Raw genomic sequence first — 26266 nt, 5'->3', positions numbered from 1 at the left:
TGTCCTTTCTTTTGCCATCAGTACAAAAGCATTAATGAAGACAAATCAAAGACATTGGAGGTTACTGGGAGACAAATTATGTCATCCTAGCTGCAAGATAATGTCTTCTTCAGGAAGAAATTAAAGGTGTTTCTGGATTTTCTACAAAGTTTTGTCTTTTACATCGAATTGGAATTTAAAAAAATTTTTATTTTCATTAGTGAGCCTTCCACTGCCTGGAGAAAATGTCATTAAAATTCTCCCACTTCTTTTATACAACACAAAAACTTCTTTTTCCGCCATAGGAAGAAATTAGGAATGTCTTGCTAGTCTGTTTTTCAGTGTATTCCCCCCTCAAAATAGAAAATAAACCTGTTATTTGGGACATTTACAACAATGATCTAGTTGAAGTCGCTTATTGCAGGGGGATTGGACTGGAAGACCTTGAAAGGTTCCTTCAACCCAAACAATTCGGTGCTTCTGTCACAGAATCACAGAATATCTCAAGTTGGAAGGGACTCATAAGGATCATCGAATATGGTTGTATGAAATAATTGAAGACTAATTGTAAAGGCCACTTGTTACTTTGAAAACTGGAAGGATTGCAGGTATTTCTGTGGCCATTCTTGCAACAGTGGAAACAAAGAGTTACTGTGATTTTAGGAAATACTGCTTTTTATATTGCCTTATTAATGGAAACACAAGAAAACTTTTCATATCCGTCTTCTCACTTTGTCTCCATTAATGCAGCTCATTCTGGTGCTTTTTACAAGTTCTTCTCTTTGCATCTTGAAGTTCTGAGAACTAATATCAGAATAAAATACATATCTTTCAGAAGAAAATTACATGTAAATTATTTTATAAGGCAAGGAATGGCACTGAGAAGAAGTGTTAATAACTTCCACATATTAGTCCCCAGTGAAACGGTTTGATTTCTTGTACAAAGAATTTGAAATAAGAAATCCCCAAATCCTTGTTGAATCCCCAAAGACCTGATTAAGAACTGTTTTTCTATTTGTTTATAAAAAAACTCCAACCAATTTACTCTTGCTATAAACACACTCTTTAATCCTGTGAAACTGTGATAAGCTTTTTAACTTTTATATTCTAAAGTTTTCATTTAACCATGTTTCCCTCACCCAATTATGCAGATTTTGATTGAAAATGGTAAGGAAAAGATTGCCTTAGTTAAACTATTTTGTAGTTACAGGCATATTAGTTTTACTACAACAAGCTGTAGAAATAAATATTTATCCTGTTCTCTGTTTTTAGTTTGGTTTTAGTTTGCTCTGTAACTTCACCTGCCTGAATTAGGACATGACATTCAAACTGTATTTTTAATCTTTGAAGTAAATTTTTGAGTCTTTTGGATGGTAACAAATATGATTATGGTAAGTCTTAAAGCTTCTGTCAAGAATTACTGGAAACATTACCAAGAAGAGGCTGCACCAAATAATTATGTGACCCCAGATTTTCAGTTCATGTTTCTCATAGGTTCAAAAATAAGACACATGTTTCAGCATGAAATTGAGTTTCTACAAATACACATTTAAAATGTAATAATAAGAATAATAACGGCAATAAAAAACAACTCAGTTCTGCTTTTTGCCTTTTTTTTTTTTTTTTTTTTAGAAATAGAAAATTGCCTGTAATTTATTTTCACAGAAAATGCAATTCAGGCCTTTGGCAATGGCACTGATGTGAATGTCTGGCAGCCAATCTTACCAGTACAGACCACTACAGCCACAACTACGACAGCTTCCAGACTTAGAAACACAGGGTCAGAGACCACCAACAACGAAATACCCTCCCACAATGATTCACCAGCATGTGCAAACCTGCAGGTAAGAGAGTTTTGTGCTTGTTGGTGTGCATAAATGAAAGTTTTTCATAGGTACCTGTCGAGGAGTCTCGCACTGCCTGACTAGATGCCTGCCTGAAGTGGAATATCTGTTTATTCCCATGGTGTAGTTACAGGCTGCATATGTTGTGAGCTGTCAGACACTCTTACTTTAAATCAGGAACTTGCATGTCTCACAGTGGACTTTACTGCCTCGCTGTCTCAGAAACAGGGGATGGTATTTAATTTCTTATCACAGGTTTGAATAGGAATGTGGCACTCTCCAAATCCTGCCAGGATATGTCAGATTAAATTAATCCCTTGAGCACTCCTAATTCAGAGGGAACCCTTAATGTGAGCTAGCATGTCCTGCTGCCTTCTTTCTTATGTTATTGGCATTAAACTCAAGAAGGTTTTTTGGCTGAGTAGGTCTGGATATTAGAGAACATATGGTGCTGCAAGTTGCATGTTGAAGAAGCTGGGACAAAGATAAAACTGTTTTGAATCAGGCACTCTCCTGAACTGAGGTCGAGGTCATGATGTGATTTTGGCCAATGGCTGTAGTGATTTTCTTTGACACTTAAATTAGGCTGTTGAAGGTGGATCATTGATTCTGGATTTAGAGGCTCATCACTTGCTGAACACAGTTTTTGCAGCTCTTTCAAAGATTGAAGGACTTGAGCAGAAGAAGACAGCAGAATCAAGGCAGGAAGAAGGTAGTAGGAAATGTAAAATGAAAACATCCTTAGGCCAGATTGGAATCAGGCTGTAAAAATTTCTGGTGGTTTAAATGCAAAATTAGGTCAAGCAGGGATAGATCAGCTTGTCTTGTTTATTTTTGTCTGTACAGAAGGAAAATTGCTATGTGACACAAATATGTGTCCAAGCTTTAAGGTCTCAGCTGGTATTAAGATAATTTTTTCTGTATTTCTGGATTTCACTGTTAAAGCATTGATTTTTCACTTCCTATTAAAAAAATCACTTTTTTTTCTTAATATTAAATGGTTCCATGTCCACTGAACCAGAAATATTTTATTTCTGAGAAGTATGTTTTGCTTCTTAATTTTTCCTGCACCGCTTTCACTCCTTCATCCTTTTCCAGTTCCTGCATCTATTTTGCATTGGAAAGTTGTATCTGTATCAGCTTGAGGGACATTACAGAGTCTCAAAGTGTAGGGGGTTAATGATAGAGGGTGCTGAGTTTAGGTCCTTCTGTTTTAATTCTGTTTGTCTCATCTGTGCATTCATTATTATTTAAGCTTTGTAAGTTATTGGTAAGAGAGACAGTTGGAGGCATACATTGCTATTTGCAATAATCATTTAAATAAATAGGATATGCTGAAAGAAGCACAGCCTTTTAAACCTGAAACTTGGAATATCTTGCATTTAGAACAGGACCTTGATGGGATATTTTTGAGTCACTTCATGTTATATTAAAAAGTTGTTTTATGGGAGAGATCACTTTCTCCTTCAGTGCTTGCACAGCCCCCTGTAGAGTCAGGCCTCCAGATGCTACCAAAGTACACATAATAAATAAAGAACTGAAGAAATGGCAAGTGATCACAAATCCCATTGGATTCACTTGAATTTGCAAATATTCCTTAAGCCTGAATAGATGTTCTTGTGTTTTTAAAATGGCTTAAATTCTTCCCCGTCCTTCCTCCTGTTACTGTGGTATTTTGAAGTCACATCCCACATGAGTTTATCAGCTCTGGTTTAAAGCTGTGCTGTGACTTCAAGGGTACCCCCCATGTACTTGGCACAAGAAGTAAAGATTGGTGGGGAAAATAGGTTCCCTTAAATAAATGATCTCTAGTGTTTGGTACAAACTGTAGATAAAGTCTGCACTAAAATGTCACCGAAGTTATGTGAACCAAGGAGTTTTATTCCTGTGAAGTACAATATTCTATGCCTACCACTTCCTTCTGTCAGAACTGAAACACAAAGAACAAAGCTCTAATATTTTAATGCATTTTTCAAAAAGTAACTTACAAACAGAGCCAAAACAAGCCCACAATTTTTTAAAAAGAAACCTATGTTTTTTTGGACAGTATGGTGCCACTTTGCATGTAAGACTTAAACCCTAATGCAAATTTTATAAAAGAACTGGTATTCATATTGCACTTGGAGAAGGGTACTCATTCCAAGCCTCTCCTCCCATGAAAATACGCCTTTGTAGTGTTTTCAAAACATGAACTAGTGCAGCCAAAAGCTTTTTTATATGCTTAGCAGCTGAGCTGAAAGGTTTCAAAAAGGCAGTATAGCCTGAATGCTGTGGAAAGTCAAATTACAAGCATCAGTCTCAGCACAAAACGACAGTGGCAGAGGAGAGCTAAGGAAGTGGTCATTGGGATGCAACAGGGCTGCATATTCTAGTTAGTGGGTTAAAAAAATACAGTGAAGGAAGAAAGAGCAGGAAGTGATTGATTAGTATAAATTGCCATTGAAAGAAATACAGCAAGGGAAGAAAGAGCAGGAAGTGATTGATTAGTATAATATGCCACAGAAATGAGCAAATACCAACCTCCAGGGGCTGTAAAATACAGGGCACTAACCCAGTCTGCCAAGAGCACCACTGACTGAGCAATTTTTGATACATTTCTTTGTGGCTCGTTCAGACTGATCATGCGAAGAGCAGGAGTACACCCATGGTTTTGTTACCGTGCCTTGTTCTCCTGCACAAGCAAACCTGGGAATCAGAAAGGTGGTGAATGCTTGAAGAAAATATGAGATTTTCTTTGTTTACCTGTACTCAATATTTATTTCAAAAACCTGTTGAAGATTTGGAATTTAAAACAATGTTTATTTTAGTGATGGTGCTTAGAAGTTGCTCTTCATTTGAACTTATCATTGCTATGAGAATTTGCAATTCATCCTATTATGGGGTATTGTCTTATTTCATATTGATGCAGCAAAATGTTTATTTCTGATATCTGCTTACTTAATGTTTACATATGCACAGATTGTTTAAGATTACTCTTTTTTCTGTCCCTCAATTAAATCAGCATTCTATCTTTGCCAGGAAGATGTTTAATTTATTCAAGAATCCTCTAAACTCCTTTTACAAACTGGACTTCTAACAGAATTTGCTAAACACAGTAAATAGTAGTTAGGTTTATATGAAATGCTAAATTTAAGTATATTTGAAGTGCTTGACATCTTGCAAAGAATCCTTAGCACCGTATAAAAATAACATAAAATATTGTGAACAAAAAGGAAGATGAATCCCAACAGCATGTTCCTTACATAGGCAGATTTTATTAAGTAATTGCCAACCCTGTCTTTTTTTTTCTGGTAGCTTCACTCTAATGTTTTCTGTTTAACTGACATATATGTTAATCCTTCATTTTCAGTCATAACTTGCATTCAGTATGCCAGTCAAAAAATGGTTCTGGTCTTCCAGTCTCATGTCCTACCCCCACGGCCTGAACCATCATGTTGGATTATTTGAAAGGGACAAAAGAATGAGTTTGGATGTGCACTCACACCACGTATTCTTCAAAAAAAGGCTGCCTTTGCATTTAGGAGAGATTCATAGACTGAAGGATGATAATGAAATGAACCTCAAGTGATAGATTGGACTAGTTGTTCCTGAATCATTGCAGAGATAAATAAATTTAAAAAATAGACTTCCACACTGTGTTTTCTATAATATTTTAAAGGATGTTTTGCAAAAGACAAAAATTGTAGAAGTCAAGATGGTTGAGGACATTTAAGTGAATATATGCATCAAAGTCTTGCTGGCTAGCTCTATACTTTGTTTTTCTATATTTATGATGGCTTGCTCTTGCTTTGGATGTTCAGCATTCAAAGAGAAATTAAGGTTGTTGTGCTTTTGAAGAATGTAGCAATGGACAGACATGATTGAGATACATGGCCCTTTGGACTGAAACAAGTCCAGGATGTAAATGTTGTTGTGGTCTCAGGAGCAAAATTAAAAAAGTATGAGATAGAAATTGAAAATATCAAGCACTTTGTGGGGAACATTGGAAAAAGCAATCTGGATACTTAAATATATGGATTCTTTCTATTTGCATGTAAGATTAGTGAGTGTTTATCGCAGATGTGGATCATAATGCAAGCTGCTCTTCCACAAATTCACACATTACTTGTGATTTAAAAAAATACTTAATAATGATGAATCCTAGGGCAAAAACAGGAGAGAGGGCTCACACTACTCTGAGGAGAGCAGGACTTAAACATGACTGAGACTAAAAATGACTCTGCTTTTGCCGTGTAGATCTGTCTGTGCAGATCTGTGCAGCACTGTGCAGGGAGCTGCTGATCTGGTGGGTTAAGTACCCTCTCTAACTGCTTAATGTTGCTTCCCATGTGCTAAATAACATTCTTCAAAGCATAATGTAGATGTTTGGAGAGGGTTAAAAGCTCCAGTGCAGCATTCTGAGGATCAGGACACAGCAGGTGTGGATCTCCACGGGCTGGTAATTGGGTGGTGGGTGAGCATAAGCAGGAAGAACAGGCAGTGTGTAGGTGAGGGAATGGCACAACTGCTGAGATGGAGCCCTGGGGTGGAGACAAAGCTTGTTTTATCCCCTGAGCACCACTGTTAACTCACCCATACACCTGGCACCCTCTTTCGTCCCTCACACAACCTGTGGACTTTTTGTGATATACAAGCACTGATTTTTCAAATGCCTTGCCTGCTCCATCCCTTGGGAAAGTCCTGCTTGGACCTCTTCCTCTGGGCATTCCAGCTACACTGGAAGATAAAGTCTGGGGCAAAAGATGGACAACAATATAAAACTCCCAGTGCTGTGCCAGAAGCAAAAGAAAAGAGGAGAAAAAAAAAAAAAGACCTAATGTTTTCTATGAAAAGATTTAAATCTACCTCCTGTATTTCCAGGATTAGCTAACATAATGGGGTCAGCCTGCTGGTAAGAGTGATTTAGAGAACACTTATTGGCAGCTTTTCTGCTAAAAAAGCCATGTCTTTAATTTGCTTTAGTGGCAAGTCCCTTGTACCTAAAGAAGTCTGGAGTGCTTTGTGTATACAGATTAAGATCTGACAGCCAGAGCTAACTTGAAGTTTCATCTTTACTCTTACACTTCTGATTCAGGGAGCACTAAATGAAGTTCTGTTTTGCCACACCAGATACTGCTGTGTCCATTGATTTCATTGACACTGGTTTCAGGGAGGTTAATCCTTGTTTTCTTCAGCACCATGCTGGAGTGGGTCCTCAGAAAGTGTGGATGTCCAATTCCCTGAGACTGTGGTCATTTACTGCATGACTCTTGCCGGATCCAGAGGAGGTGAGGGGACCACACCTCTTCTTTGCCCAAGAATTGCAGGACCACACAAGATAGGTTGTTTTCAAGTTTGTTGAAATCCTGCAGAAGTTAAAGATGCGATTCATCCCGCTGATGAATGTCTGAGTGCAGGGAGTCCTTTTCCTCTCTTTTGAGCAGAGAGGAGGAGTGTGAGGATGTGGCCAAGGATCAAACCCGATAGCTCAGACACATCCTATCACTGGCAGTGCTGCCATGAGACATCAGCCATCAGTAGGCAAGAAAAAATTGTTCTCATTTACCAGGCTTGGTTGAACTTTTGAGTTGATCATCAGGCCCCCTTACAAGAACCAGTTAAGATTTGTGGAGTGAAATAAAAGCTAAAACTTTACAACAAGAAAGTAATCACATCTCTGTTGTTATCACCAGTGCTTAACACTCAGTCTCTTTGGCATGGAGATCTCTCTGTAAGACTGGACCTTATATTTAATGATCAATACTCTGATTTTTAAAGCTTGAAGTTGGGTGCAATAAACTCCTGTTCCTGAAAGACAGTGACATGGTTTATGTTGCACATTAGAATTACAGTTTAAATTGTGGGTTTTTCATTAGCATACTTTTCATGAGACCAAAATATTGTGCCTGTATACTGCTGAAAAGCATAATACTTCAGGATTATTTCATCAATGATAAAATATTTTATGGTTCATTTAAAAAAAAAGTTTTAATAGTCTGAGTGTCTTTAGTGTATTATAATAATACAGCACTTTATAGCAGACTGTAAAACTCCAGACTACAGTTTTAGGAATTGTGCAATTTTGTTTTATAGTTTAATAATTGTTCAATTGAAAATGAGTATGAGGTTACTAAAAACCAATTTAACGACTTACAAAAATACAGCTTTATGAAAATGCTCTACACACTTTTACAGAAAATTGAAAATTTTTTGGAGAGATTATAGTTTTTATCCTCAGAAAGAATTTTGCAAATTATTGCTACTAAAAGCAGATTTGCATTTGCAGTGTTCCCCTAAGCTACAGTTGTTTCTGTGTTTCACATGAGTATCCTCTTAGAAGAATACAACAGAAATAAAAAGTGCTAGAATAAACCAGAATCAGAAAATTGGATCTCATCAGATAAGCCAAATCAAACTATTCATAGCCCTTGTTATGACTTTATGTGGTTCTTCATCATATTGAAGGTATTCCTAATGTCAGCCAACTCTAGTTCTCAATCAAATACCTAGTCCATCATGTATTTCCCTTTTAAAACAGATAGCTCACTATAGTCTGCAAAAAACAGCCATAAAAAGGAGTACAGTATTATAAATTAATTTTAAGGCATAACTACTACCAATAAAAATTCTAGGTCATTGCATTGTGATGGTGCATGTTTAATCATATTGTCTTTGGAAGTAGAGTTCAGAATATATTGTGCCTTTATGGGACCTGACAAAGTGCTTTGTTTAAGACATATTGTTTGCTATTAGCAAATATTAGGTATTAGTCATGGCTCTGCTCCCATCTCTACTTGGTGGAGTGAAAGAAGCTCTGGTTATGCCAGCAGGCTCACCCTGTTCCCAGGCAAGAGTAGGCAAAAGTGATTTTTCCACCAGGTTTTTAATGGAACAGAAATCAAGAGTAGAAGCCTTGAAATCTTGAATACTTTTTTTTTTTTTTTTAACAGAAATAGCTTTCAAGGAGTCCTTATTATACACCAAAATCTCATCATACTAGTTATTCCAGAAACTCATAATGAAAAGGTAGTCTTGACCTTAAAAACACAATTAATTGCTGTTAACTTCAGTGCAGCTATCACCGTACAGCCTCTACTTGTTCTTAAAACACATAGTGTATTTGAGTGCTTCAGAAACAATAAACACTTTACTGTTATAAACTATGTTAGTGCATTAGGTTATCCTCAAAAAAATATATCCACAAAGATTCATGAGGAAAACCAAAGTAAAAGGCTTTATCAGATATAAATACATGAGATAATGAATACAGTTGTCAATAGGAGATGTTTCTTGCTAAGTTATGAAAATAGCTCAGCAGTTGCCAGAACAGATCAAAATTTAACAAATAAAATCTTTATCAGTTCTGCCATTTTTGCAAAGCGTTGTTCTTTCCTAGGTAAGCAGAAGGATTTCACAAGACTTCTACAATTGAAATGTACTTTTAAACACTTCTATTGAAGTGGTATTGACAATTTTGTTTTGTAGTATGATGGCTTAGGACAAATGACAGTGTGGAGGCTGAATAATTCTGGGTAATGGAGCATTTTAGTCACAGATGCATAGAGTTTTATGAATTACTTGCCTTCTCTGTCTTGGAGGGGATGGTGCAGAGGGGGTGAAAGTTTAGGAGAGCAGGACAGCAATTTGTTGTACAACCTCCTCGTTCCCTGGGGGGTGAAGGCTCACTAACAGAGAGGGACCTGATGAGTTGTGCACAGTCCTGGTGCTGGGGTTTGCCTTGTCTCTGGTTCCCTGAAATCCCCAGAGGTGGGAGAAATGTTCCTAGATCCCGGAGTAGGGATGTGGGGTTGCCTGCCCCAGAGTCTTTGCCCAAAAATGTTGTTCCCTAAGATTTCTGTGACTCCCTGGGTATATGAGAAGAGCTCAGAGATGGGAACTACGTTCACATTGTGCTGTAGTTTTCTCATTTACTGTCACCCTTGGTGGCTCTTGAAGTCTTGCAGGCACTAGTGGACGCTATCTTAATGATCAGCACATTGTTTCCATGGAAGGGCTGTCTATATCCTAGAGCACAGCAAACCTGTGCTCTTTTTTGGGACAAGTGGTTAATCAAATTTTGTGTAATCCTACAGAAGAGTGTTGATTGGAGTTTATGGTTTTATGTTCACTGGCATATCTACACCTGAAACATCTGAAACCTCACATCCAGTTTGCCATTAGTCTTCAATAGATCCTTTTCCTGTCTGTTTTTGTTTGGTTTGTTCTTTTTGTTGTTTTTCCTTTTTGTGTGGTTTTAGTTTGTTTGTTTTCTTTCCTTGTCATTTGGGTTGTTTTGTCCTTTCTTCTTGCAGATCCATTCTGTAAGGTTTGGACACTCAACTGCCTCATAGACTTAATCTGCTGTGAAACTTATTTATATTATTTTTCTGTGTTTCCTTTCATGATTTATTGGCTAAATGCAGATTCAGGGGGAAAAAAAAAAACCACCAAAATCTGCACCAGACTGAGCTGGAAGGGTGTTGAGCCTGTATAATCCTGGAGCAGTGTCCATGCTGGGCTGGGCTGCCCTAGGAGGAACAGTGGAGAAGGGCACAGGGGGGCTGTGGCCCTACTGGGGTGCAGCTGAGATTGGAGTAAGTCTGCATTTTGATTTGGGTGAATGTCTGAATCAGCCCTGCTTCCTAATCCTTGATTAAGGAGGATGCATTGCCTTCCTCTGCCAACAGCAAACCCAAGTACCTGAAGTATGTTTATGCATATAAAGTAATTTGATTTTAAAGAGGCAATCACACAACCTAATCAAATTCTGCTTTTGTTTATACACTTGTAAAAAGGGAATAACTCCACAGTTGTGTATATTGCAATTATCCTTAAGTGTACATTGTAATTATCCATTACCCCTTACATGTATGCACACCATTCTTTGATATTTCTATGTAACCCAGAGACCTAACATTCTTAAAAAATAAACTACCCAGACTCTTAGTTGCCATGTGGCAGATACGATCAAAATCATTTCAGGAATAATAAAGAAGACTTTTTAGGAAAAGATTATTCTGTGTTACCACCAGCAAATGAAATATAGAAAAGCCCAGTGGAAATTAGAATGCCATAATAAGTAATCATTCTAACCCATACATTGCTGACGAGACAGCATAGCTGCAAAAATAGTACAATCTTCAAGAGCTAAAATTTGGAATCTTTTCCATAGCATTCATTAATTTTTCAAGTAATCAAACCAAGTTGATAGGACAGAAAATTAAACACAATCTTTTAACAAAATTGGCTAATCTGTACTCTTAATAAAAAAAAAGGCAGCAAAACAGCTGAAGAGAAATTTTTGTTCTGCTTTTACCCTTTCTGCTCATTTTACTTACAGTCTTCACTGTACATTAGCAATCAAATGCTGGAAATAAATCACACCCTTTATCTCCTGCTTTTTATGCCCATGACTCCTAATCAGCTGTCTTACCTGAATAATAGATCTTTATGTTGCATCAAACCATCTACTCTACAGCATTTTTCAATTTGCTGTTGAGTTCCAGAACATGAGGCACTGTCACCCATTTCAGTTCCTTGCTGTCAAAATCAATAGGAGTTCAGAATGTTTATTTTAGTCAGTACTTTGGAGGAGAGCCTGACTGTTTCACACCAAATTCTGTTCCCAGTCAGTGAACTTGGCCCAATAATCCCACCTCAGGTTAAACCCCTCCTGCATGTTTAGCTCTTTTTATGAGTCACAGGTAAACAGACTGATATGCATAACACGGAATATTTTTCATAGGTTCACTCAGCATGTTTCCTAAAGAATTATAGGATTATCCTCCCTCATGTCTTTCTTAAAACAGAATTAGGTATTCAGGCAGTAATTAATTAAATACTGCATGACATGGTGCTATAGTTTTCCAGATTGACATTTTCAGAAGCCTCAAGAAACCTCTGATTCAAGGCAAGTTACACATGACCCTAAACATTTGGTTGTTCTGAATTCATCCTTGAATTTTTTATGTTTGTAGCAGGTAAGGCATGTACCAGTCAGGCTCTAAAAAGCTACCTGCAGCCCTAAGTACCTGATTTGTGCAGAGAGTTGGATAAATGGGCATGTAAATCAGGTGTGCACAGACAAAAGCAAAGCAGTTACAAGAATCTGTGAAAACCCATTCTTAAATTTGTGCCTTCACAAATGTAAAAAAGATTGTTTGATCAGAAATATTGTGATGAATAGTGTTCAGTATGGTTTTTACAAAGGCTTATCTTCACTAGGAAAAGTAGTGCGTTAACAGTCGCATGTGTCTTGCTGGTCTATAGTGATTTCTGTGTTGCTGTTCTGCACAGCTCAGTCACAGATTCACTGCCATTGTCTGGTCCTCAGGGTGAATTTAGGGGTCTCTTCCTGCAGGGACCTAGCTGCTTGTTTACAGTTTCAGAATCCAAATGCAAATGCAGTGGAGAATAATTATCCTTTTTTTCATATTGGTTTTGAACTTTGAGAAATTTTTGCAACTGTTTGCAGAATCCTGCTCTCATCAAGAGTTCTCCCAGCCCGTGTTAATTTTGATTAAGGTTTCCTGATTGTTCCTAAGGACTCAGTCATGAGCGTATGCAGAGAAGAAATTCATATTGTTATAGGCACAACTAAACAGGTTTAGATAAAAAACCACATACCCAGAGAAGAGCCTAATGAGAATACTTAAGAATAATTAATTAGGCAGAGACTTTTCACCTTCAGGCTGGTGGCTCATGTTATATTTAGTACTAGTGCAGTTCTTTGGTAAGTGCCCTCAGTAGAGAGAGAGCTCTGCCCTCTGGGAGCTGAAGTGGGTCCATGTCTCAGGGACAGCCCCTAAAATGCCAGTCAGGCTGGCTTATGTCCCTGTAACGGGGGACTGGACTCTGGTGTTCCATGGACATTTAGAGAGAGCAAATGGCAAAGCTGCAGCTCCACATCTTCTCCACGCCAGCGAGACACATCTGCTTCTATGTGCTCTGCAGGCCCTCGTTCATCATCTGCTGCCCTTTGTTCTGTGCAGAGCCTGCTGGAGTGCAGCTCCCTTCATCTGGGCACAGCAGCCCAGCAGTGGCATGCCTCCTGCAGTCACTGAATGGGAGCAGCACAGTGATACCCCAAATCCCTTCTGAGGATGCTGCTCTCAGTCACTGGAGAGGCTTAGCCTGTCTTGGCCACTGAGCATGGCATTTCAGCCCATTTCTTCACTTCTGACTGGACAGCTCAGTAGTGCAGGATGAGCACTGGTGTCCAGATACAACAGCATATGTTAATATACAGTAGGTACTGCCTGCATCACACCCATCCCTCATTTCTAGCAATGCAGTCATCCTGTGATTTTTTACCCTCTGACCTTTAGGTAGGAGTAACACAAGAAACCAGACTGCTGCTGTGCATGGCACACACACAGTTGTAGTTCTTTTTAGTGCTTCCTCTCTAGATACTTGATGGCAATGTATTGACACTGAAACTTGCTAGGAAGACAAAGTTGATGCTAGTGAGGGATTGGATGCATCTGAGTAGGTAGATCACAAAAAAACACCCTTCACGTGGTCTGTTTTCTACTTGCCTCAGCTCAGTCCAGAGCTATTAATAAAACCATTATACATTCAGGGAAATATTTGCTGCCAACCATCATCAATCAAGATTCTCTTCAGATAGCATTCCTAAGATGTTTTTCTGGGTGAAATCTTATAATCTCTCTCTCTTGAGTTCCACCAAAGGATATTAAAATTTGGTAGCACAAGGCACCTTCAAGATTTTTCTTGTAGTGTTTGCAGTAAATTTAGAAAAATCTGAGGCTAGAGTGGGACTGTCCCTTTTTAACACAGCAGCTCATCTCACAGAAAAGGAAGTGGGGAGGGCATAGGAAAACATTCTGCATGCTTTGCAACATTATAAACCTATACCCCATTAATTCCCCAGTCTCTGATGATGTGCACTGCCTGAGGTGCAAATTAGTGCCACTTTTGTGCATTGAACCTGTCCTGTTGAGAGAAGAAGTGGTTCAGAACCACCTCTTCATTTCAAAACTGCTACAGAATAGTTGTCAGTATTGACCTGAGCTAGATTAAACAAGCTACCTTGGAATTTAAGTCTGTAGATCCCATTTATAATCCCCTGAACTATCCAGTCTACAACAATATAATTCTTCAAAAAGGAGGCAGACTACTCCCAACTGAGCTCCTAAAGCTACTTCCAGTTTAGTAGGGAAACATTTCAAAGTATACCCAAAGTGATGTTGATCTGCATTACTGACATTATGAGCATTCATCTGTTTTTATTTTCCAGCTTATTAAATGTAAACATAAGTTTGAGCCTTCTGTCCTTCTGTGAAGAATTTGTGGGATGAAACAAAGCAGGATTATATCCTGTGAATACAATTTTGCATAATCTGGTAATCATTTGCATAATCTGGTCATTATAGACACGGTTTTGTTTTAGTGGGGTTATTATTGTTAAACATCTAACATTCACAGCACTTCTTTGTGCGTAAGGAATTTTTTCAGTGATGGGAAAAAATCCTCCATGCTTATTACTTCTCAAATTTCTGGCCATATATGCTGATGATATTGGGAAGTTGCTTTTGATTTCCAGTTGGTGCTGCCTGACAAGTGGAAAAATTCCTGTTAGTGTGGTGGGATCAGGGCAGCAAAAATAAGGCACCTTTCAAATAATGCCATGATTCTGCAGAATTCTCTTTCAAGAGTTTCTGTGCTTTTTTGAATAGCTTCATTAATTACAGTGTGGCTGTTTGTGAGAGCATCATTCATGTGTAAATCAGGGATATGAAGAAGGCCACTCTAATACCATCCATTAAAGTATGGTCCACTGTAGGATAACCCATTAAAGAGAATTACTGTCAGGGTTTCACTGATAGTATTTCTGAGAACGGGTGATTTTTCTTTCCCTCACTCACTTCAGCAAGGGGAGAATGAATGTTGGATGCTACATCAAAGTCTTTCACAAGTATTGAGTTTTAAGATCCATTTTGCAGGGGCCTTTTAATAACATTTAGGAAGCTGACAGGACAAACCAAGGTCTAGCTTAGCTAATGGAGATCTGTGAATGAGACCAATTGGATATTTTTTTTCAGTCATGACTTAAATCTTTTGAAAAATATGCTTGTCTTAGAAAATAAAAATGCCCGTAATCCAAATTGTATGATACTAATTCACTTTTTTTTTAGAAATTAAAATGCCTCCCGAATTATTAAACAGGACTGATAGTAGTGAATTTGAGCAACTTTCTACAGACTTCTAAAGGCTTTTATTCTAATGAAAATAAAAATAGGTTGTCATAGACATTGCTAGAAGCTGTGCTTAAAGTTGAAGTTGTCTTACATTTCATATTAGAAAAGATCTAAAACATTAATTATTTGGGTGAAAATTTGTACGTTATGTGTGTGGTTCTAGCTAAATTCTTGAGGAATAGCTGCCTATCAAAGCCACAATACACCATAACCTGAGGGTTTTTTTATATAATCACCTTGCTAGATTTGATTCCACTATTAAAAAAAAAGTTTTCTATATTTTTACTCTAAATGGTATTGTCAGTGCTAGAAAGGACTGAGACAAGTACTGCAGCAAGTTCACTACAATTGCAGCCCTGCCAGTTCTAAGGCTGCATCTGTGCACCTGCAAAATTCAGCTACAGGATTAGAGAAGGGAGTGAATGCTTTAATTTTTTATTGCAGTGGCACTTCTGGAGAGCAGATTGTGCCAAAAATGCGAAATTCACTAATTAATCCGAACCACAGCTGTTCAAGAGTGGATTATTTTAAAAGAAGAGAAGTAGCCTCTGAATCATGCTATGATTTAGTGGGACTTGGGTACCCCACTACACAACTGTGGGAATTAATACCTTGGGCTTGATACGTGCAAACTAAACAGAGGCAGGGAGGGATGGATGCAGGGTGGGTGCTCAGATAACTGGTTTCTTTTACCTTTTTGTGCAAGGCTACTTCACTGTTACTTTATTGTAGCCTTTACCTCTCCGTAATTTCAGGAAGAGTCACTTTTTACCTGAAGTGTTTTCACCCTTTTAAGGCTTTCTGCATTTTTTGTCTCTGTGTAACCATGCCAGTACTCACAACGCACACGTGCATACACGTGTTGTTAACAGAAAGTCCTGAACATTTTGAGGCGCTTAACAAAAAGCAGATGTTCATGGATGTTCCATTGCCTTCCCTTTTAAAGTTTATGAGTGAGGGCAGTGCTCAGAAGAGCAGCAGTAATGCTGGCTGCTCAAGGTTGGCGTGGCACGAAAGGAACCTTCCTGTCGTGCTGAGGCTCAGCCTGCTGTTCAGGCAGGCTTGCCTGATCTTCCCTTCCAGCTGCAGAACCCCAGAGCAGCAGCCCTGCTCCTGCTGCCGGGCCACAGAGGCAGTGCCTGACCTTGTTTGCTCCGTCCCTTCACCTCTCACAGCTCCCAGCTGGGAGCCTCCTGAGGCCGAGCCATCGCTGAGCATCCCTGCTGAGCTGCCCTCCTGCAGCTCTGCTTTTGGCTCTGGAGGCTCCCTCAGCAGAGTCCTGGCTGCACCCTGTCCTGGTGTGTGACTGCAGAGAGGGAAACTCTCCAGCAAGCAGCAGGCACAGGGAATTCTGCCTGCTCTGGAGCCCCTGCCCGGGCACACCTGGAGGTGTTGCTGCCCTGCATGGGTGTGATGCCTCTTCTCAAGGCTCATTAGCAGCGGGCAGGGCTGTGCTGCTCTGGCTGAGCTGCTGGGGTCCTGCAGTAGCCCTGGCTTACAGCTGCTCAGAGCTGCTCTCGCCACACTCCAGGGCACCATGGCTAATCCAGGAGGCAGCAGCTTCACCTGCTGCCAAGCTGAACAACTTTGTTCCTGTGTTCGGACACGTGGGGCCACACGCTCCAGCCTGGAGGAGTGTTTTGTGCTTCAGCTACTTACCTTCCCTCAAAATTCCCCTCTTCTGACTGAGACTACAATGCCTTTGTGTTCCTGCTGTTTTTCTTCAGGTGCTTTCAGCGTGCAGCAGCCAGATGCTACCTGTACGTGCTGTCCATGGCACTGGGTTGATCTCTGTGGTGAATCACTTGAGAAATGCATTTTAATAATAAAATCCAAAACAACTCAACTTTGGATTACATGGATGTTTAGTTTTATAACTAGAGAAAAAACCCAACAACCTAGGCAGCCCAAGATGTTGAGATATTAACCTAATAAAACTTATTCAGCCTCTGCTTTTTAGTATTCTGTTTCCTCCTCTGCCTTTCTTAATGCAAAAATATTTGCTTGCAGCAAATCCATAAAAAGACCATATTAGGAGAATTGCATAATATCCCCTAAAAATAGGAAGGAAGAATCTGGGACTATAGAAATTCATTTTACTCAGCTAAATGAATGACTGAACACGAAAACAAAATTGTTAGCAAGTTACTGTACTGCCATGAAAGGTAAGTCAGCTCAGTTGTCTTGGCTGGATGTCATATTTTGTGCTGTGCTCACTGGGAAACTAATTGCTTGAAATAAATATTTGAAGATCTCCATGTCTGGTCCTTGTAAGCTGTTTGATCAGTTTGGTGGTTTTGATAGGATCTGTTTTTTATAAAACCTTTAAGATTGCTGTTAGGCAATTTCAGTGCCATGTTATCCCAGCCAAAGAAGTGCAGTGAGAGATGGAGCTTAATGAGGTCTCATGTTTATTAACATAAGGATCTGGGAATGGTCTAGCAATAATTAATATAGGTCATCTTTCCTTCCTTCCACACTCTTTTCAGCCCATTTTGGGAGGATTACTTCCAATTCTTATCCCTTCAATCAAATTTTCTAACAATTTGCAAATTGAAGAATTTGAAGGGAGTTTTCCCTCTATCCATATCAGACTTTATCATCTCTTCTGCCCATTTCTTAGATTTCTGAAGCGGTGTCTCCTGCTATGTGTGTTTCCATCTGCATCTGTCAGTAGCCCCAAGTGTCTGCAGTGTCTGTGAGACCAGAGCTGATTTGAGTTGTTCCTCCTCTGCAGTCTGGGGAGGAGATGCTGTTCCCAGCCCACCTGGCCCTGTCCAGAGTGACTGGGTGGTTCTCCTTCCCTGGTGACTGCAGAGCTGCAAAGCTGGCTTTAGCACAAGGCCCTAGCTTTGTTCCAGCCCCTCTTCCAGAGGATTCCTAGAGACCTTGTCTTTCCTGGCCAGAAAACAAACTTCGCTACTTTAAGGTCACTCTCTGTTTCTCATTTCTCATGTTTAAGTCCTCAAATCCAGCAAGAATTTATTAAAGTTGAGGGATAAGGGGAATGCTGTCAAAATCCCCTCAGTGTGTGTTTTCCCAGTGCATATTTGGGCACCAGGGGATGCTTGGTTTACTTTATTCAATGTGTCTCAGCTGAAAATCTTGTGATTTGCTTCTTTCTGTGCTGGATGTGATCTGTGTAGCTCTGGAGCGTAGTGCAGTAATGTCTTCATGATGCTTGTTTCTAGAAGATACTTTCTTCTCTCCACAAAGTGTCATGACAGAACTGTAGTGCTTTTATGCAGAATGACAACTGATAATTTCATGCCCTGAGCTTGTATCTTGAGGGTTGATTCAGCAGAGAGAAAAAAAAAAAAAAAAAACAACAAAAAAACAAAGCAGAAAAAAGATCTGGCTGCTTTGTTACAGGACAGTGCAGAGCTGCTTGTTTTTATAGCTTGAATAGCTCTGCACTCTGCCTGGATGGTATGGGCTTCAGAATTACCCTGTGCTGAATTGGATCTTTATTTCACTAGCCTATGTCTCTGACCCACACTTTTCTTATCTTCCGTGTTGAAAGTAATTATACTCCAGTGTGGCAGAGTACTCCTGTGCTAATAAGAAAATACTATTGTCACTTGTGATAGATGCCCCATCCACTTAGTGAGCACAGAAGAGTTAAACTGATTGCATTTTTACAGTCTGTATATTTCTCTGGTTATTGTTTGTGTCCTGCTGTTGGGGAAAGCAGGTTAGTTGCATAGTAAATCTCTCTAATCAACACAGGAGAAGAACAAAAAGAACAAACACTCATTTGTTATAGCTACTTTAGAAGTGTGGTCATTTGAAGGATGCATTCTGGGAGATTTGTCCCTCTTCTTCAGAAAGGCTTGTTAATATGGGCATAACTAACCAGGATCTCAGGAGAGGACAAGGGCTCACTCATTAAAATTAGCTGTATAAACAGCCTACCTAGCAGATATCTGTCCTAATGATGCTTCTGTTGTCTCTCCCTGTCCAAGTAATATGTTCCATAAAGCTCATAAAGCCCAAAGTGGCTAGCTAAAGAAAGGGGCTGGCTTCTATATTTGGGTGCTCACTCTGTGCCTGTTTGCATTCAGAGCAATGCAGTCAGCTCCCTTTACATCCTTCTCCTTCCCTTCCCTCCCTCCCATGAAAGCTCCCGTCCATATGGAGACATCCCCAGTCAGAACTTTTCCTTGCTTTGGGTAACAGAAATTGGTGCTGTAGTGAACATATGAAAATACTGCTGGGTGACAAGCCCTGAGTGTGTGTGCTGACTCCTGGTGAGACACTGCTGCAGTGTTTAATGCTTTTATTAACCATGCAGTGCTGGGATTTGCAAAAGCTGGATGCATAATTGCAAGATTGCATTTCTGGGCATAAATTCAGGGCTGTAGTGTCTACAGAGCACGGATCCAGAGGGATTTGGGAGATGGAAAGCAGGGACTTGTTTTAGGAGGATCTTGTGATAATTATTAGGTGCAGGGCAACGGAAGACTAATTAGGGACATACAATTAAACTCATATAGGATCAGAAGGAAACATGGGAGGTTCACAGAGTCTTCTGAATGAGAAACATCTCTGTAAGCAATATTTCTTTCTCTTTTCAGAAAACCACTAGGTCAACTGCTGATCCTGATTTAATTCTCTTTCTGGGAAAGAAAGAAGTAAAACTTTGCTTCTCATAATGAGATTTTTTTTTCTTTCCTGGACATGCTGTTGGTTACTCCACCAGCCCCTGACCAAGTCCAATATTATAATTCTGATATTGAAAACTAAAGGGTTTTGAGACCAAAACAAGGCTTGTATGTGACTAGCAGACATGATACTGAAGCTCATCAGGAGGTGCTTAAATACAATTATCTCTAAATACCACTTATTGCTTGTGCTGCTACAGTGAGGAGGTTCTCTGGGAAAGGAGGTATTCATTTTTAGAAAACATAAAAGCTTAAGTGAGGTCAAGCCTGTTGGCTGTATGGACGCAGCTTTGCCAGAGTAGCTCACATTAATGAATTACAATTCCCTGCAAAGCTGGAGTAAGTGTCAGCCCATTTATGTAACTTTGTTTTACAGACTGAGATATGTCACAGCTCAGTGTGTCATTAAGTAAGTCATTAGCAAATGCTATTTTTCCTCAGTAGAAAAGAACTCATACATCTTTGTTAGCCACTTATTTTGAGCTGATTCTCCTTCCCTGTTTTTTTAAATCATTATTTTTATCAGCCCAGCCCTGCTTGTTTTTTAATTTAATGATACAGTCCCCATAGATTTATTTTAATATAAAGCTGTTTATCACCAGATAAACAGCTTTGTATTAAAATTTTAAAAGAATACAAATTTGAATACAGGCAACTTAGCCATTTGTGTGTGCTCTCTTACTCCTGTGGAGTTAGGTACTTCCAGAACATTTGAAAACACCTTCTTGCCTGTTTGGTAGGCAAGCTGGATACCTGAGATGGGATTGGCAGTGAATCTTTGGCATCTTGCATAATGAACAACTCTCAATTCCCAAATTAACTGATGGTGTAGTTATTGCAGAATTGTCTGCAGCTGTACGTGATGGACACTCATTTCTCTTGTTTAAATTTTTAGGATAATGGAAGACGTTAGAAAGTAAATATCTGACAGCAGAGGGTATCCTGTTTAATTCAAATGCACATCTCCCAGTCTGGGTCTATTTCCACCAGGGCTATCAGCATAACCTCTAAACTCTGATTTTATTTTTAATCTCTGATAAGTTGTTCACTCACTGTAGCACAAAGAAAGAGTTCTGCTTGGTGTAGAGCTGTTTCTGCCCAAGACAGGAAGAATTTTCCCCTTTGGTTGTAAGTAAAGGACATTCACTAAAGCACTCTCTTCAACATGTAGGTTTGGTTTTTTTCCCCATTATTTGTGATTTAGCGGTGCTCTGTTGTATTCCAGTAGTGCAGCCTATGCCAGTATTTCCATTATAACCCATTCTCACAGGTTTATAACTCAACACTAAAAATGTACTCTTCCAATTTGAAACTTGGCATATAATGTCTCATCTCATCCTCAGAATGACAGTTTTTTCTTTCTGTTTGCCTTCCTCCCAATAAAAGGTTGCATTTTTGTTGTATTTTTAAATAGAAGATACTGTCCTTTCTGTTTTGATAAGGGAAAAGCCTGCCTGATTATTAAAATTGCTTTTCAGTGCTAAGAGAGGAGGACATTTTAATAGATGATGCATGTGAATAAGTGTTGTTGATGTTACAATGTCTACAGTAAGTATATGGATGCTGAGAAGTATCCAAATGAAAACCAAAGAATGTTTATCAAAATGATTGAAAAGAGGTTTTTTATGGTGGTTTTTTTTTTTTTAGCCATTGATTTTACCCTTATAATAGTGTTCTCAGAGGTAAATATGGTTTAGCTGCTGCACAACATTGTTTTCGGGCTGAATGAAGTAAAGGAAGACTGCATATAGGCAAAATAATGATGTTTTTCTCTTTACTCATTTGATAAACACAGTACAAAAGGCATATAAATTCTGACTTTGGTGTTGAGACCAGCTACCAGGCGTAGACCTGTAGTTAGCACAGTGCTCTCAATCCACAGCAGGTGTAAGCAGCAAAGCAGTGTTTCAAATAAACAAACACATGTAGGAATAGGAAAGTTAGCAATAAGTGACAGACTGAGAAATAAGAGGCTTGTATGATCCTCACAGCCTACACTGTCAGGATCTGAACCTCTGATCCAGAGGCTTTATCTGAAGCCTCACATTCTAATTCCAATAAGGTAGTATGGCTGTTATGGACATAAGAAAATCAGGTTTTAAATCTATTATATCCTTCTTTACCTGTCTCCTTGAAGCTAGCCATTTGGGAGTTGACAGATACCAAGTTGCCATTAAAAGAAGTTTTCTATCCACTACAAACATGGCACAAAGGCTTCACTGTGATGCTTCTTTTTGTTGTAAATTTACTTCCAGACATTTCTTTTTCCGTTTAGACAGGTAAATATATGCCTACCATAACCACTTTAATGGTGCTAATTAGTAGAGTGGGTATGCAAGAAGGAAATTTTACGGGGAGTGTTTATTAATAAATGGAGCAATTATTTTGTCATATATACAAAAGCTATCAACATATATTCCGTATGTATTATTACTATAGCTGAGCTGTCTTTCTCTTAAATCCCAGCTGTTTCACTTTTTCAGTTGTCTGTAAGATGTTCATGTATCGTCAAAAGCAGAGAATATGTTTCCAAATAAGAAGTTCAGTTTCTTCATTTGAATTCTAAAATCAGTAATTAGGTCAAAGACTGTTTTGTATCCATTGGCAGAACCAGTGGCACTCAGATATGAAATAAATATCAGTATGTGGAACTGAATTTTTGAGGGTATAAAATCAGACTGCTCAGCACTTTCTCACATCTGCTTTAGTCCAGGCCATCACTGCCTAAACCAGTGAGATTCTGCAGTGTAAAATGAATGCAGCTCTCTGAGATTCAGATCTTCATTTTTTTGCAGTAAATAAATTGCAGGTCCAACAAAACTCCCAGGTGGAAGCACCAGATGTGCCCAGTGCAGTCAGTAGTTTTTTAAACCCAAGTCTTCTCTTACAAGAACTGATTTGCTTCAGCTCAGTTACCTCCCATAAAAGGGTGCTTGGTTTGTTTCTGGAATATACAAAAGAAAGAACTCATACTGAGAATCACTGAAGGGCTCAAGTCAGCCACAGCACTGTTTATTGAGAGCACCTTCCTCACCGTGGGGATTAGTAGTGCCCTTGTAGAAAAGCAGAAAACACGCAGACCGGACTTGCTCACTTGAGGAATGGAAATATTAAACACCTCCTGCTGCTGGACAGAGTGCAGCCTGCTGCTTCCATTTTGGATGATGTCACTTGAAATGCTTCTTGCTTGAGTCAGTGTTCTTTTTGCAGCTTTGTAGAAGAGATTCTTTGGCAACCATGACATATATTAAAATAATACTTATATTTTTATCATAATAGTTGGAAAATTGCAAGAATCATTAAGGATAAAATACTCCTGTGTTGTATATTTTCCTAAAACTGAGGTATATCATAGATTATTTGTTAATATGCAGTGGTACTATGGTAATTATTAACTGTCATATTTCATTTCTTCTCATGAATGTCCAGCAGCATTTTTAAGGGGCCATAGAAGAGATAACATGTTCTCTGCAGCTGATGGCACTCGTCATTGTAATTACTAGGTACTCTTAGTTGACTGTTGGAAATTTTGTTGTAAATTCAAATGAGAATATGAATATTGGAAAACATGCAGTTACATTTGGAGTTTATTTGCTAATAATGTGCAAATTGCTGTCAAAATTATAGGATTTTGACAACTGATGCAAATTTATCTAAGTGCTTTGTGCTGCTGGAAGTATAAATTGTACAGGGAATAACATTTGTATTTTTTCGTAGGCACAGAAGAAGCGAAAATCCAATGAATCTGTAGACACAGAGCTCTGTCTTAATGAGGTAAGTGTTGATCTTGGATATTTCACAGCATAGGTGCCTCCCCATATGAAAAGACATTCTAAGTCTGTCAAGATTATTATAGGCTACCTCATGCTTGTCTTGTCAGTTTTGTTATGTTTGGATATCATAGTGCAATAAAGAATGATCTCACTTAGAAGTTCAGAGCTGGGCTCAAAGTGTCCTCTGCTGGTTTGATATTTCAGTACCTGTCTGGTGTATGTTTAGGCAGATCCCACAGTAAACACCATTGCACCTAGCAAGGATACTTACTTCATAATCTGCACCCACGGATTAAATTTTATTTATTGTTATCCAGAAATAACTTATCAAACAAATTTGTCCTGTTGACTGTACAGGAGTTGTAGTTTCTCTAGGGGTCTTGCTTTTGCTGTTATAAAGTAAATTGGCATGACAAACACAGATCCCTAAAAAAACCCCATACATTTATACATGGAACCATTGCTAAAGTAATAATTTTTTAATCCTCTTCTCTTTTTTGAAGTGTGCAGTACTGGTGTTAACTAATTTGAAAATACTGTCATTGTGACATCTGTTTTAATGACCTTTCTGTCATTCCATTTATGAGATGGATGTACAGGTATCAGTGGAGGGAGGGACATGGGCAAACGAAAGATGAATTTTGTGAAGTAGAACTTGAATGGTTTGCAATAAAAATGTTGTGCTGGTGACCAAGGAAGGTGTTGTGTCTTGCAGAATGCTCTGGGGAAGGACAACACAGCGGGAGTCTCCACCAGTCACATATCCGCGGAGAATTCCCTGGCTCTTCCTACCAGCTCCTATCTAAGCACACAGCTCACCCTGATGGCACTTGCACTCTCGCTCTCTTTGTCCCTAAGCTCATCAGTCATCTTGTAGCTGCATTACAAAAGGACGTGTTAAAAAAAAAAAAAATCAAAAAAAAAAAAATCTGTTTGCTGTCCTCTGTTGTTTATCTGGAATTCCAGGTCTGGGAGCTAAGCTGAGGCACTCCTGCTAGAACAGTCTCAGTCAGCTGGAATTTTATTTTTTTTTCTCTCTAAAAAAAGCTTCTTGTGATATTTAGAGGCTTTGTGAAATACTTGGTGCAGTGCTACATTCCAAACCCAAAAGGCTTTTGGGCATGCTGTGTTTTAAAGAGACAGTGTGTAAATTTGCCTGTAAAGCGACCTGGTTGGATTATTTTAATAATTATTATTTTAATTCTGGCTTTTACCTGAGAAAGAAGATGATGGTTTTCTTAAAATCTTGTTTATCTCATTGAATGGTTTTGGTTTTCAAATTGATTGAACTTCAGACTACCAAGGATGCCAGGCTTTTGTCTAATGGTGAATGTTCTCCCAGAGAGTGGACTTTATGAAACTTCTTCATTTGATAAATCGCTACTGATGTTAAACTCTTTCAGTGTGTTAGCATTTTCCTCTTTAAATGTTTACGTACTGTAAGTGATTCTGCGTTCCCTGCTGAGAAGCCATTATAATTCACATACAGGTATAATGTATATCTTTCAGTTAAATTCTCATAGAGTGTGGCGTAGAACCTTCTAACAGTACATTTATCTTTTAATTATAATCATCTAGCCTTAACAAGAGTGAAGATTCTTTACATTAGCAAGATGCAGCCATTGTGAAAGCTTGATAAAGATACATTTCTTTAAATATGAGGAACAAATATTGCTACAGGGTTTCAGCTGTACAGTCTATGGTCTTCTATGCTTCCATTGTGATAATATAGTCCAGTTATTATACTCTTTGTTTAATAAAAAATGACATACAATTTATTTGCTCTGCTAAAACATCATCATCTGTTTATACACACCTGATAATGTCAGATCAAACAGCTACAGGAACTTCATGCCTTACTTCTCTTATCAAAATATTGTAGAGGAACAAGAGGTAGTAGGATATCATTTAAACCATGTTTTATTTCTTAGAACTGCCAAAATCAACACAAAAGGAAGGTTGATCCAATTGCAAGGCACCATCATGCACATGTACCCATGTGATAGGCTTTTCTCACCCTGGTAGTTCCTACCACAGACCTTGGCATTGCTGACATGATGAACTGTTTGCAAGACCAGCTCCATAAATTAATTTAATGGTTTGGATGGCAATGTTACCAGTACACATGATTTAATGGCTTGGTTCCACTCGGTGGCATTGGCAGCCTGTGCTGGCTCATGATGATTTCCTGCAGTATCTGGAAGGAATTCTTTAAAGCTTTAAATGTCATCAGATAGGCAGCATTTCCCCTAAGGGCTGTCTTTATACCTTACTGTGATGGCTTGTTGACTGTTACAAGCAGTTATGTCTAAGTGATCAACAGTAATCAGTTTTGGTTCCTCTTGGAAGTAGAAGATAACTTCTGCAAGCAAGGAGTTCATCACGTTGAATGTACAGATTTACTCTGAGACTTACACAATTATGCCCTGTCCTGCTCTGAAATGTCCAGACCAGTTATTTGCAATACAACTATAAAGTACGAATTACTATTTTATAAACTGCACTGAGGTTTGAGTGTGCAAAATACACATCTTGCTAAGAGACTATTAAACCTATTGACAAGTTCGTCTTTTGAGATTTTTCTTGGCTAATAATAAACACTTTCATAAATTTTGAAATTCATTTATGTACTCTTGATTATGGTCACATAATACAGGTTTCAAAGCGATTTGCATGTGATAGAATTCTACAATACTCTGTGCCACTGAACATAACAAATTAGACAATATTGCTTTTTAATTCTGTGTTGATAAGAAACTGCAAATTACTTTCAAAGGCAGCAGAGCTGCTTTCGGAGAAGAGATACA

The 26266-nt window shown here is 38.7% G+C and overlaps 1 protein-coding gene across 1 annotated transcript in view; it reads left to right on the top strand.

The window, feature by feature from the left end:
• GFRA1 (GDNF family receptor alpha 1) overlaps nt 1-25237 on the top strand; it is a 132194-nt gene extending 106957 nt beyond the window's left edge. Inside the window, exons 7-9 of the mRNA XM_038140289.1 lie at nt 1645-1823; nt 23404-23460; nt 24175-25237. Coding sequence (XP_037996217.1) covers nt 1645-1823; nt 23404-23460; nt 24175-24336 — 398 coding nt within the window. The 3' untranslated portion in view covers nt 24337-25237. The remainder of the gene's footprint in view (nt 1-1644; nt 1824-23403; nt 23461-24174) is intronic.
• Nucleotides 25238-26266: the final 1029 nt, after the last annotated feature.

This window comes from Motacilla alba, chromosome 6, assembly GCF_015832195.1.
Source record: "Motacilla alba alba isolate MOTALB_02 chromosome 6, Motacilla_alba_V1.0_pri, whole genome shotgun sequence".
Lineage (NCBI taxonomy): Eukaryota > Metazoa > Chordata > Aves > Passeriformes > Motacillidae > Motacilla > Motacilla alba.
Note: the sequence above shows the minus strand (reverse complement) of the source record. Positions and strands in the feature narration are given on the sequence as shown.